Raw genomic sequence first — 12336 nt, 5'->3', positions numbered from 1 at the left:
TGTGCGCCGATGACAACGTTTTCAACTGGGCCGTCTTCCTCGGGGAACGGGAGGAGATATTCGTGGCCTCGGGACACGATTCCGTCTCTTCTTCAGGTAACTGAAACTAAAAGCCCTTTTCAGCTGCGGAGTAGAAGGTTCGTGCTGACTTCTCCGCCCCCACGTTCTAGGAAAACCCGAGGAGGATTTCCGTAACGTAGGGATGGGAGCGGCCGCCGGCGACTGCACCTCATTGCGCATGCCTTGTCGCCCCTCCCGCTCTGAGCCGGAAGGGGGGGCGCTGGCTGCCAGGGCCTGGCCGGGGCGTCGGCACCGGCGGCCATCTTGGCTTCCCCTGGAAAGGCGGCGCGAGGGGAAGAAGTTGTAGGGTGGGGGCAGGAGTGAGGAGGAGGGGAGAAGGAGGGGGTGGAGGCCGCGGCGGGGCAGGGCGGGGACTGCCAGCCCGCCTGGGTTGCGGAAGTGGTAGCCGCTGACCGAGCTTGCTTCTTTCTCGCTACTGCTTCAGCTTCCCGGCTTCCCCACAGACGCAGAGGACGGCCTGGCTGTGGATGGTCAGATAGCTTCTATCTCCCGCCGCCAATCCACGACCATAACCAGTACGGAGCAGACGGCGGCAGCGGCAGTAGTAGGCGAGGAGGAAGATGGCGGGACGGCTGCCGGCCTGTGTGGTGGACTGTGGCACCGGGTAAGGGGGCTTGTGGGCGGGTACGGGGAAACTGAGGCCGGGTAGGAAAACGGTGGGGGACGGAGGAAGTCCTGAGATGAATGGTACGGCCAGGTGCCCCAGCCTGCGGTGTCAGTCCCAGCCCCGCCGGGTTACAAGGGGTGGGGCCCAAGAAACAGGGCCTCCCTCATCCCCTGGTTTCAGCCTCTGGGACTTGGGCGGGTGCGCGGGGGCCGAGAACCGCCCCCCCGCCCCGAAAGGATTTCTCCGCGCTACCCCTCCAGGCCCTTCCCCCACTGCGGTGGGCACCGTAGTCTTAGGGGCTGCGCTCTGGTCGCCACCTCAGGGCGCGCGGACGTGGTGGGGTGGTCGCCGAGCCTGTACCTCGCTTCCCTTTCTCTTTGTGCCCCTTCCTGCTCCTGGGTTTGGGGACTTAGGGGATCGAGCGCGGGGACTGGCTTGACAGGGGAGTGAGAAACGGGAAGCGCTCCTGGTAGGTTTTGCAAGATTGCTGTGACAACACTGCCCAGGGTGTGGGCGGGAGAATGGGAAGAATCAGACTCTGAAAATGGGAACCTAAATCGGGGCTTTTATTTAGCTACCCAGCTCCTCTTCCTTTTTAACTCCCGGTCTTTTCCATCTTAAACTGCATTTTAACCGGTGAACCAAGTCACATTTTGAGAAAGATGTCATGTGTTACTTCTCTTGCCTTAAAAAAGTCTCCCAGTGAGCAAGCGCGCTGCAACTTCCTTAGTTTTGTCAAAGCTGCTTCCTGCTTTCAGTCTTTTATACCCTTATAAGGTAGTTTTTCGTTTCCAACCTGAACTCTTCTTATTAGAACTTTCAAAATTAAGCCGATTTGAAATAGACTGAGTTGCTGGTGCTAGGTGTCGCTTTATGTAAAGTTAAAAAATACATGTGTGTTCTACAGGGAAGGCGGAGAGGGGAAGCACCCAGGAAAATAATTTTAAGTTGTGTGTGTTCATTCAGTGACGGATCTTAAAGCGAGAAGGAAGGTACAGAGTTATAAGGGGTTGTGCTTGCTTTGCCAGGAGTTGTTTATAATAGATCTGTAGTGTAGTTGACCAAAGTATGGAGTGGCGTTAAAGGGTTTTTTCCATTTGTAAGGCGTTTTAATACCACACTTTAGAGTCACATAGAAAATATTGTCTGTATTTTAAAATGTAGAATGACAGCTTGATGTTAATTATTGGAAGTGTCTTCTTTTTGTGGATGTGTCCTGTGCTGATTTATTATTACATCTGTTAATTCCCCCAATACTGGGGGAGAGTGGTTGGGACAGGTGGATTGCCAGCCTTCATCTCCCCCCACCCTTATTATTGGGCCAACTATTAAAGGATGCTCCCCTATTTGCCTGCTCTAAAATTTCTCTAACTTCATGCTACTTAGACTGTTTCTAAAATCCCAGCTATGCATAGGGAAACAACAGAACTATTAAAAATTTCCCTTGGGAAAAATTAGCCTAGTTTAGCTTTGGAACCTCTATGTATGTTTTTTTGTCGGACAGCTCATTAATTTTTTTTCTTAATCTAGTCTCACTTCCCTGAACCAGTATTTTTTCTCTTCCATTCTGAGTCTAATTGGTGAATATTTTTATGTTTTGAGTTAGTTTTAAAATGTAGATTTGGCTTGACTGAGAAAGAATTTTCAAAGCTGTTTTGTTATAGTGAAAAATACTGCTACATAATATTTTATGCTTTAGAAATTATTGGGTTGTCAATGAAATTAGTGTAGGTAATTCTTACCCTAATAAGTAACATTTTAAGTGGGATGTTATTTTTTTTCTCATTTTTTTTCCCTTTTGAAATAGAGTGTCGGTTATTTTTAAATTAGTATATTGGTTATTTTAAAATTAGTATACAGGCATTTCATTGAGGTTAACAGTCCTTAAGTGACCTTTCTGATAAGACAACCTTGAATTTAAAACACCTGTGACCTGGAGTTGTGGGGATGGGGGTTCAATGTACATTTAAGGTTTTTAAAAAATATTTCACTTATTGATACATTATTATATTTTCCATAATTGTATTAGTTTTACCTCACAAGGAGAAGTTGTTAACTAGACACTTAACTATGATTTGAATGGAACTAATTAGGATTCTCCATTGCCCATCACTTTCTTTTACCATATATTCTAATCTAAACTTCAGTCTCTAGAGATACATTTATTTCGGTCTTTCAGTTGCATATTAATACAACTCCTTATTAGCATGTAGAGGATAGACAGTTCATTGAGATTGGACCTGGGATAAGTATCTCTGAATAAGGCCTTAATAGAATTGAATTTTATGTTCCAGAATACTGTGGTCTACAGATGGAAACTGTGCACCTGTAATTTCTGTGTTCCTTGTGCTATAGAGAATGCATTCATATCTTAGGTCTCAAATTGCAGTTACTCAGTATAAGTGAAAAATGAAAACCTTAATCAGGTTCTTCGTTCCATTTCATTATATGTTAGGGAAAGGTGACTGAAAAAAGTGGCCATCTATGAAATTTGATGGTCTTAAATAAGAAAAGTTGTAAGAGTTAGGAAACATGAAGCTTAATTCCAGAATTTAAAGATCCTTCAGCAAAAATCTTTTATCTCAATATAAGATGAAGAATCATCTAAGTTCAGATCATAAAAGAAAACTCCTCTTGAAAAGAATTTAGAAGGAAATATTCTTTCATGTTGATACCATATCCACACCTTTTTAGTGCTGTAGAATAAAATTTGGCCACAAAGATTCTCATTGATAGAGCTGGTTGCTTAAGAACTACATTAAAGAACTCAAACCTAATACCACTGGCGAGGAAAGCATTTTATTTTTTAAAGTACTTTTAAATACATTGTAACACTTAAAATTATCCTGTTACATATATTTTTTGCATGTTTTCACTTTTTTAACACTCAAGCCAAATAAGGGAGCTTCTTATGTACTTTTATTGTGGATTGGTTACAGAGCTTTGCATTGTGAAATTTCTTTTTCCCCTTTATGACTTTGTTTTTTTCCCTGATGCATACTGGTTTGGTAAACAATTTCCATTAACTATGATTGAAGAGGTTAATATATCCTTACCATAAATAGAACTCTTGGATATATTCAGATCTAAAGTGAATTAAGGAATTTCCCTAGTTGGCTTAAACTTCTGAGCAATCTTAAAATTAAAATGTAAACAAATATTTTGTTGCAGTCAGTGGATGAGCTTATTTTACTCATCCTTGTAGTCATCATATTCTAGCAATGAAGATAGATGAAATGATCTTGAAAGCAGAGGGGAAGAGCTGAGTGCATGGGGGAAAACATAAGAAAGTTCATGTTTCTTACATAAATTCTGTATATAATATTTTATAATGCTACTTATTTCTCCAGCCATCTCCAAGGGAAGAAACAGTCACAATATCTTGTTACCCCCAAAAAGTTTATTACAATTTTTATTCCTTCATTGGTCATGTTTTGCATGCTGTTTAAAGTAGGTATAACAAACGATGTTCCTTTGAGAAGTTAGGGTCTTTAGATTTTCCTAAAATCTTTTTCTCCTTTCTTTTTCCAGCGTGTTGGAACACTGCTTTTGGATTGGGTATATATTGCATCTAACGAACTTTTCAGCCTTATTGTGAAATATACTTCAGAAATTTTATTTTTAAGCGTAGAAGGGAAAGATCCACCAGTAGATGCACTGGTCAGGCTTTTTATTTACCTTACCTTATTTAATCTTGTAACAGCTTTTTTTTTTTAACCTCATTTTACAAGTGAGAAAACTGGATTAGAAAATTGAAATTACTTTTTAAATGTCATGTAGTTAGCAGCTGGTGAGGGTTGCTATTTTTACTTCAGTTGTTTTGTACGTAAGTCCTATGTTTTCTCTATTGCACCATGGGGACTCAGTCCCTTTTCATAACTGTGTACTTTATTTTTATTAGTAATGTTAACACTATTTATTCTTTAATCTTAAAAAACCCTAGCATTATGCATTTGTTTTAATTAATTAGAGAAACATCACTGTGTGTTTTTTCTAAATGCACAGTAAATCCTTCTGATTTAGGATTTTTTTTTTCTTGGATATGTGGATTCCTAGCCTTATTTCCTTGTAACTTAAATTTACTCTCCAGAAAAAAATTAATTTTCTTATAGAGGAGAGAAACAGAAAAAAAGGTTTTATCAGGTAATCACAGCTAATACTTATCCAGAATTATGTGTATGTTCTTAGCAGCAGACCAGGCACTCTTGAAATGTAATGAAAATGCATAATACAGTCTGCTCTCAAGAATTTTAGTGAGACAAGAGATAAAAATCATTTTTGAACAATTACAGGATGGTGGAAGACTACATTAATCAGATGTTAAGATACTTTTCTGACAGTAATAGCTGTTCTGTAGGTTGTAAGGGAAGAATGAGACCATTGTCATGAGTCAAGGAACATTTAGTAAAGGTAGGATATGAGCTCTCTTTAAAGATTTGGAAGGATGCAGGAGAAGGTAAAGCATGTAGAGAAAGGGGAGAGAGAGTAACTGGTTCTTGTTTATAGCCCTCTTAGCATGTGTTGTACCATTTCCCTACCTTATGAATTGAGGACTACATAATATAATGCAGACTAGACTATGTAATGTGAAAAGATACTAACATTTATTGAGTACTTACTGTATACCCAGGTGTTCCTTATATGTCAGTAAAACTTTGATTCAAAATAATTTTACTTGATAAATAATGAAAAGCTCCTCAGGAGTGAAATTTTGAAAATAAGGATTTCAGAATATTTTCAGGGTGCAATACAGTAGAATAAGATGTAAAAGAGGTATTTGGGATGCAGTTAATGAAACTTGGCTGAGTAGGAACTTAAATCTTTGTTGAATGAATGAGCAAGAATTAGGGTTGTGGCTTAAAAAACTGCTTCAGAAATACCCATACCCAGTGACTCAGGATTTCAAGAATTGGGCCTTGGAATATTCATTTAAATAGGCTTCCTAGATATTTTTAAAAAGCCCTCTAAGCACTAGCTTTGCAGAGATGGCTGAAAGATAGAGTATTGACAGTGGGAATGGACCCCAAGAGAGAATTTGGGACAGGTTGCTACATTTGTTTAGTTTGTACCTTTCTTATGCTATTGTTTTGGATTGTTTATTTATGGTCAGCAAGGTCTTTGTAGTCATAGTTGTTTTTCAGTTCAAGGTCTGCCATTTAGAATGACTTGAAGCTAGACCCTTTGAATTCTGCAGGTCTTATTTTTTCCTTCTGTTATTTGGACATCATAGTATCTAACTTTTTTTTTTTTTGAGATAACAAAAGTGGCTCAGCACAGTGATTGGTACATAATAAGAGCTCAGTACATCATAGTTATTTCAGTTATCAATAAAAATTACCGTTTATTATTGAATTGAAGATTTTAAGGAAAGGAACACAGTGTCATGCTTGTTTTACCTCCTGCAGTGCTTTGCCTACTTCATTTCTTTGCACAGTGGAGGTGTGTAACTAAGACTTGGTAGTTGATTCTAGTGGTGTGTAAAAGGCATCAGTGAATATTTCAAGATTGTGGATTTGAGTTGGACACGAAGGGAGTTGGTTTTAAAAAGCTGAGTAAAATTGAAATGGTTATAGATTTTGGAATCATGATCCATAATTGGAAATTTTTAGAGGAAGTTAAAAATACAAGAACTTTAGGACTGAAAGGGTTTTTGGCAAGTATCCCTATAATTTATACATTGAAGCTAATAAAATGACAATTTAAAGAGAAAACAAAAGGTTGAATGTTAATGTTCCTTCTTATAAAAAATCTTGAGTATGTGATACGGCTTCCTGAATATCACAATGAGAAGCATGATTGAGCACATGTGGCTTGAAGGGGTGAGAGATCTGCCATGCTGACAGTTAGTCTCTCGTCTCATCCTATTTCTTTCTGCTTAGGAGGAGAATTTGCTCAAAATAGGGCTAAATTTTCTTCCACAGTGTTCCTTCTTGACTTTCCCTCCAATAGGTGGAAACTGATAAATCCTTCGACTAGGGCAGAAGTGTGGAATGGTTAAAATGCAGCTCTAAGCATATGGTTTTTGAAACAAAATTCCTTTATAAAAAAGGCATTTGAATACTCCCCCAAAATTCTGTTGGAACTTGTCACCTTTTTCATTACACTACTGATCTGTAATAGCCACTGATATAAAGAGACAAGAGTAAAGCAGTTAAGTAATATGGTAATATTACATTAATGTGCTTTATAGCTTACCAATCACATAAATACATGCATTATTTAGTAACAGTAAGGTAAGATGATGTTAGTTTTAAGATGGATTAATGTTTTAAATTTGGTTCTTTATAATAGGATAATGTGCTATTTGTTTTATATCTTTATGTGGGCCTTTATATCATAAAATATATAAAAGGTACCTACATAGTTGAATTATACCAGAGCAAAAAGACAAATACCCTAATTTTTCCAAAGGACCAGTTTTGCAGAATTTTAACAATTTTCTTTCAAAATTTTTTTCTAAACCATTTCAAACTGTTGATTTAAATTCAGATCATTCTTGAATTTACTCCTTGTAACCAGGAAAAGAACAGCCTTGAATTTGTGTGGTCAAATATGTCCCTTTTCCCTTTTCCTTCTTTTCCCTATCCCTAAAACATACCTCAAAAAAAACATTTTTTCCATCTGCTCTGCTGCTGAATATTCTGTCTTTAAACATTCTCAAAAGCTTCTTGCCCTTTGTGAAGGGTGTCTTTAAGACTTTGTAAGTTATGTTAATTACTGTGAATGAGAGGTTGCTACAAGGAAGATAAAGTCTTAAAAGGGGGAAAATTCAGTTTAGCGTTGGTTTTTGAAATTATTTTGTTTTATTTTATTTTTTAAAAGGTTTTATTTATTTATCTTTAGAGGGGAAGGGAAGGAGAGAGGGAGAGAAATACCAATATATGGTTGCCTCTCATGTGTCCCTGCTGGGAACTGGCCTGCAACCTAGGCATATGCCCTGACTAGGAATCGAACCTTGATCCTCTGGTTTGCAGGCCCGCGCTCAATCCACCAAGCTACACCAGCCAGGGCTGAAATTACTTTAAAACATAAACTATATAGTGTTGGTCTGTGATAAAATACAAGCGTTTACTCATTTAAACTTTTAGAACTTAGTCAATTAAATACAGAGCATTTTTCTTCTATATATGCGTTTTTCAAATTTAGTTACTTCAAAGCTACAAAAATAGAATTTAATGTGTATTTGTGACACTTTTTGTAAATTAAGGGAAGTGCCCAGTGGCTCACATTAAATTATGGAGCTGAAAGAGAATTTGAGAAATAATTTAAAACACTTACAAATGAAGTAGAGGTCCAGAGTTGAGAAATGTTTTTCACAAGTGTTCCTAATTTTTAATTGACATCATTGTCAAATTTTCTTAAATTTTATTTGGAATTCACATTCATGGGTTATAGTAGTTGAAATTTCTTTTTTTTTTTTTAAATTTTTATTTAGTTATTTTTCAGGTACATTTTTTTTTGTCTATTTCTCCCATCCCAGCCCCCGCCTGGCCCGTCTCCCGAAATTTCTTATCAGTAGTTGATATAACATAATGTATGTTATTTGTTAACGTAGTTTTGGTTGAGGCCTGGTGCAGTGCTTGCATTGGAATTCTGTAGTGTTTTTGTTGTAATACAAATACATATTATATGAGAAGTAAGAAAAACTGTAATTTTATGTTTGCCAACATAACATTTTAAACCAAGTTTAGAGAAAATTTTCATAAAATGAATGCTCTTTATACAAAATATGCTTTTTTATTGTTTTAGGCATATAAATCTTAGATATATTTATTTTAGTTTTGGGTTTCAGTTATTTACATGGGATGTGTACAAATGAGACATTTCAAGATACTTTAATAGTTTTGCTTTTGAGATAATTGTTTATAACCTTTTTGGAAACCCTATGAAGGTAACTACTATTATCATTTTAAATATGAGGAAACTGAGGTGGATAAATAGTGGATACAGTTGAGTAGTAAATCTAGAATTTGAGCCCTGAGGCAGTCTTAATTCCAGAGTCAGCTGCTATACTGTCCCCAGTTGGGATATATACAACAAGGGTGGTTAAATTGTTAACCCAGTTTTTGAAGCATGTTTGGATATAAACATGTATATATAAAATAATCTATTTTTAGAACTAATTTTTAGTACAAATATGAAATATATAGAGATGTCTTAGTGACTAAGTTACTACTTTGATTAACCTGAAACACGTGCATGTTAAATGACGTAGACTTATTTATTAGCTGTGTGAATATTGCAAGGGCATACATTATATTTAACACAATAAAACTGACAATTACTGGTTAATTCAGGACAGTTCAATTGAGGAAGTGATGTTTAATTACATATAACTTTAAAATAAAGGTGTGTATATTTCTGAAGCTGCAATTTGAAAAGGAATATTTGACACATTAAAAAAGTCAGTCCTGTCATGAATGACTGCATAAAACACAGAAATGAAGTAGTTTAGCTTAAGAATAACTTAATATTACAGGACTTAGATTTTTTTTATTAGACTCAGAAGACTTTACATAGATTTAGGGACACACATGGGTTACTAGAAAGTTAAAAAAAATAGAACTAAAAAGATTGTTCTCTCTGGAGTATATGATGGGCTTAGATGCATTTTTTAATAAAAAGCACAGAGTTTTAGTAAAAGCTGGTATGTTTCCTGCTTGAAAGTACTTTAAAATTTTGCTGAATAATAGCCAAAAATGGTAGAGGTAGCAGAGCAAAGGAGAGAGACCTTTTGGGATTTTTTTCCCTTGCCTTTTTGGTTAATTTGTTGTTTAAAAGATTAGTTGAAAATTTTATTGCTTCCAAAACGACTTTATAAGGGATCTGGATTGCTTGTTTTAGATTGCCTTGCTGTCTGCAAAGTTACTTAAAAAACAACAAAAACAAAGGTTTGATTTTTTTTTTTATTTGAGTGAACAGAATTTATAATTAATTGATGGGGAGATTCTGGGAAGTAAGTGCTGTATCAGTGAGAAATCTTGAATTAACAAAATGACTTAGCTAATATAAACAAAGAATTACTTGAAAGGCTATGGTGTAGATCACAAAATTGATGAGGCTGGAGAACTAGGCTCAGAAAAGTAAAGAAAAAGGGAGGCCAGGTAACAATAGTCTGCCACCAAAGTTACGCTGCAGAGAGTCTGCAGGATTCTGTAACTAGATACTAGCCATGTGAATTCTAACCCGTCTCTTCATCTTGTCAAGATTTAAGCTTCTGATCTAACCTCAGATTGGTTTGACGTAGATCATATGATGTATAGTAGATGATCAGTTCCCTCCTGTAATGGGATGTGATGTTTTGCCTCCAGCCAAGTCTTAAAATAGGTGAGTTCTTCAAAATGGGAATGGGAATTCCATGCTAGCAGAAAATGAGTGCCCACTGTAGGGAAAAAAACTGGTATGGGGAAATATGTTGACCATTTTTTTTTATATTGCCTTAAATTCGTTACTTCATTTTAATTACTACTGGATCTGTTACTAACTAGCAGTTTGAATCAACATTTTTTTCCAAAAGTGGAAAAACCCTTATGATTTGTGTTTAATCTAAACATGGGAAAGAGCAGGTTTCTTTTTTTAACAAATAGTTGATGGTGTGAATAATACAGGATTTTTGTTAGAACAGATGTATAATGGTCTATTAATTTTGTGATTATGGAATATTTTGGAAAACAGGATCTATTTATTAATGCAGTAATATGAATGGCTAGTTCTTTAGGGTTTTTTTTTGTGTGTGTGTGAACCAGAATTATTTAAATAATTTAGCTGCACTCATTTGTTTCAGAAGATAATGAGATACACATATGAAAGGAAGGAAATAGCTTATGCATCTCTTTGTTTGTGGTTAGAGAAATTGATCTTCAGTAAATATCTGGTAAGCATCAACTATGCAAATAAATACTTTTGCAATGCCTTTTGTTGTGGGGAGTATAACGATGAATAGAAAATGGTGCCTACCTTTAGGAAGCCCACATGTGCACAAGTAATTATGACAATGTGTTAAATGCTCTGGAAGGCATTAATGAAACTTTTTGGAATTACAGTTGCAGGAGCATTTGTATTTTCCAGGGAAGATGAAAAAAACTTTCCTGGTAGAAATAATAACTTAAGTAGGCCTTCAAAAATGAATAAAGGATTAATAGGCAGCTATAAGGCTAGTCTAGTGTACCAGGTGAGAGAACTGTGAGAGGAAACAAAATGAGGTGGGGAAAGAGTAAAGGTTGAATTTGTGTATGTTAGATTTGATACACAAGGAGTTAGTAATGTTTCATATGGTACATAAAAGAATCGAAATGATTGATATGGTACAAGGAAGTAGTGAAATTTTCTGATATATGGTAAATGCTCAGTAAGTGCTTCTTGGATTGAATTAAATTAAAAAGATATGTTAGAGCTGGACTATGGAATTCTGAAGGTTCTTGAATTCTACACTAACTTTGGTATTTATGTTCCAGGTAGTATGAAGCCATTAACTATCATAAACTAGACTTATGAAAGTAGAGAGTATATATGATGGCTTTATTATGGTGAATTATCAAGCTAAAAGTAGAAGCCAGTAGTTATATAGTGCGTACATACTATGTACTAGGAACTGTTCTAATTGCTTTACTTAGGTTAATTTATTTGATACCTAACCTTATTGAGTTAGATACTGTTACTCTTTTACAGACGAACCTGACACAGAGTATAAATTACTTGCCAAAGATCACGTAGCTAGCATGCTAAACTATACTGTTCTTTCTCTGGGTTTATTTCAGTTGCAGCTACTCATGCCTAGGGGAGACTACAAAAGAGCATTGACTTTGGAGGATTATAGGTACTTGAGTTCAAATCTAGCTTTACTACTTCTTTGAAGTGGCTTCTTTGAGCTGAACTTTCCCAATATTATGTAAACAAAGATAGTCCAGCTATTATGTGGGGTTATGATAAAGATTAGTGTAATATAAAGCACATAGCAAAAATAGTTGACATAGTAATTAATGGCAGCTATGGTTATACTTACGTAAGTGTATTGAACATAATTAATTACTTATTTAACTCTTAGAATATTCTCAGTTCTGTGCTCAATGCTGTGGTATATACAGAAAACTAGTGTGATCTTACACTTGGATAACAGTTTAGTTCCAGAGGTAAAACTAATGTATGTGAAATAATTAAGGATGATATATTAGTTTTCAGTTGTTTGGGGAAGTTAATAAGGGCTGTAGGATTTGGAGGATGGTTTATCAAGGAGCTGAACTTGACCAAATCCCTGGAAGAGCATAAATAAAATATGATAGGTGGAAGGGAAGACAGACTATCAATGTAAGATATATAAACTAAATTCAAAGCTCTAGGATGGTGGCATGTGTTTTTTGTTTACCTTCTCTCCAAGTTATGACCTTGTGCACAGTATTTGGTAATTCCCAGTAAATATTTTATTGATGAAGGGAAGTCAGGAAGGAGTTCCACAATATCTGAGGGGGAGAGAACAGTAAGGTTTGCCTTACTCGCTCAGTAGGACAGCGGGTAGTTTATATTATTTATTTACATTCTGCCTTATTTCAGGATTTAAGAGGGGGCAGAGTGGTTTGAAACTGATTTGATGGGCAGTAGATTGTGTAGATAGATTATTAAGCAGAATGATAAAAGTTAAATTTATGCAATAT

At 36.3% G+C, this 12336-nt stretch overlaps 1 protein-coding gene across 1 annotated transcript in view; it reads left to right on the top strand.

Annotated features, from left to right (window-relative positions):
* The first annotated feature begins 417 nt into the window (after window positions 1–417).
* Window positions 418–12336, top strand: part of ACTR3 (actin related protein 3) — a 58432-nt gene continuing 46513 nt past the window's right edge. Inside the window, exon 1 of the mRNA XM_037144069.2 lies at window positions 418–685. Coding sequence (XP_036999964.1) covers window positions 642–685 — 44 coding nt within the window. The 5' untranslated portion in view covers window positions 418–641. The remainder of the gene's footprint in view (window positions 686–12336) is intronic.

Source organism: Artibeus jamaicensis, unplaced genomic scaffold (assembly GCF_021234435.1).
Source record: "Artibeus jamaicensis isolate MK-2021 breed Jamaican fruit bat unplaced genomic scaffold, CSHL_Jam_final contig_1404, whole genome shotgun sequence".
NCBI lineage: Eukaryota > Metazoa > Chordata > Mammalia > Chiroptera > Phyllostomidae > Artibeus > Artibeus jamaicensis.
The sequence above is the reverse complement of the archived record's forward strand: the minus strand, read 5'-3'. Positions and strand labels throughout refer to the sequence as shown.